Here is a 1,004-nt window from a genome sequence, read left to right as displayed (position 1 = left end):
TCTCTCTCTTCATCTGTTTATCACTCTACACATACTTTCTTAATCCATGCTTAGCGTCCATTTCAAAGAGATTCTCCCCATCCACTACACCCACCATACTCTGCAAGACCAACGGCTTTCGCCTCTTACTTTTCCGACTCTTCAAGAATATCCGATGAGGCGACAAGCGCAGTAAAAAGAAACGAAAGAAGAGTAAAAGATAACTGCCGTATATTAACAATCCAATAAGAATACTGCTATTAGCGGTATCACAGCCATTAGGGTGTACAGCCCGCTGCACAGCCGTGTAAACAACAATAAAGGTACCAGCCAACACTTGAAGAATCTTTAATGCGGAGATAACTGGGGCAATGGGCCGAATCACTTTACCAAGTCCACAAGCAAAGAGAAAATCATATAAATATAAAATGGAATGTACAGAATAATTCAAAGCGGCAAACCAAAGACCACTGCTTGTCTGAGTCACATACGCATGCCAACAGAAAAGCAACACCGTAGCATGATAATACCAATGAAGAAAGTTTACCGGTTTCTTCTGAAAAACAAGAAATACGGTATTTATTAATTCTGACAAGTTAAGAAGATTTATGAGTAATAACCACATCGCTGCTGTGCCATCCAGAAACATCCCTTTATTCCAATAACACATAGATGTATAAAAACTCCCTTCTACAATTGGCTGCGGATCTCGTAAGTGTCGGGGAAGGAGATTTGGAATCAAAGAGGCCGTACACCATTCCATTAATTGCGGCACACAGTAATAAGTCCCACCAACAGCGAAGACTGTGCGTACGAGATTCCAGAGAATATTCCACAATCGCATTTTTATTGGTGGTCGATGGGCCATGATGGTATTCGGTACAAACAAAACAAAGGCGAGATAAAAGACTACCGCTAGAATAGGCACTTCGGTGTGTTCACGCATCCACTGCAGGGCGGGTGTGCCTTTGAAATCATGGCCCAACTCCGTGAGTTGTGCAATCATCTTGTTTATATATATATAT

General features: G+C 41.6%; 1 protein-coding gene across 1 annotated transcript; it reads right to left on the bottom strand.

Annotated features, from left to right (window-relative positions):
• Positions 1–25: 25 nt before the first annotated feature.
• Positions 26–985, bottom strand: TM35_000291850 (fatty acid elongase; the record flags this gene model as incomplete). The annotated part of the gene is made up of 1 exon (XM_029028342.1): positions 26–985. One exon carries the CDS (start codon positions 983–985, stop codon positions 26–28), a length of 960 nt encoding a protein of 319 aa, XP_028880369.1.
• Positions 986–1,004: the final 19 nt, after the last annotated feature.

Source organism: Trypanosoma theileri (assembly GCF_002087225.1).
Source record: "Trypanosoma theileri isolate Edinburgh chromosome Unknown TM35_Tth_29_V1, whole genome shotgun sequence".
NCBI classification, from domain to species: domain Eukaryota; phylum Euglenozoa; class Kinetoplastea; order Trypanosomatida; family Trypanosomatidae; genus Trypanosoma; species Trypanosoma theileri.
Note: the sequence above shows the minus strand (reverse complement) of the source record. Positions and strands in the feature narration are given on the sequence as shown.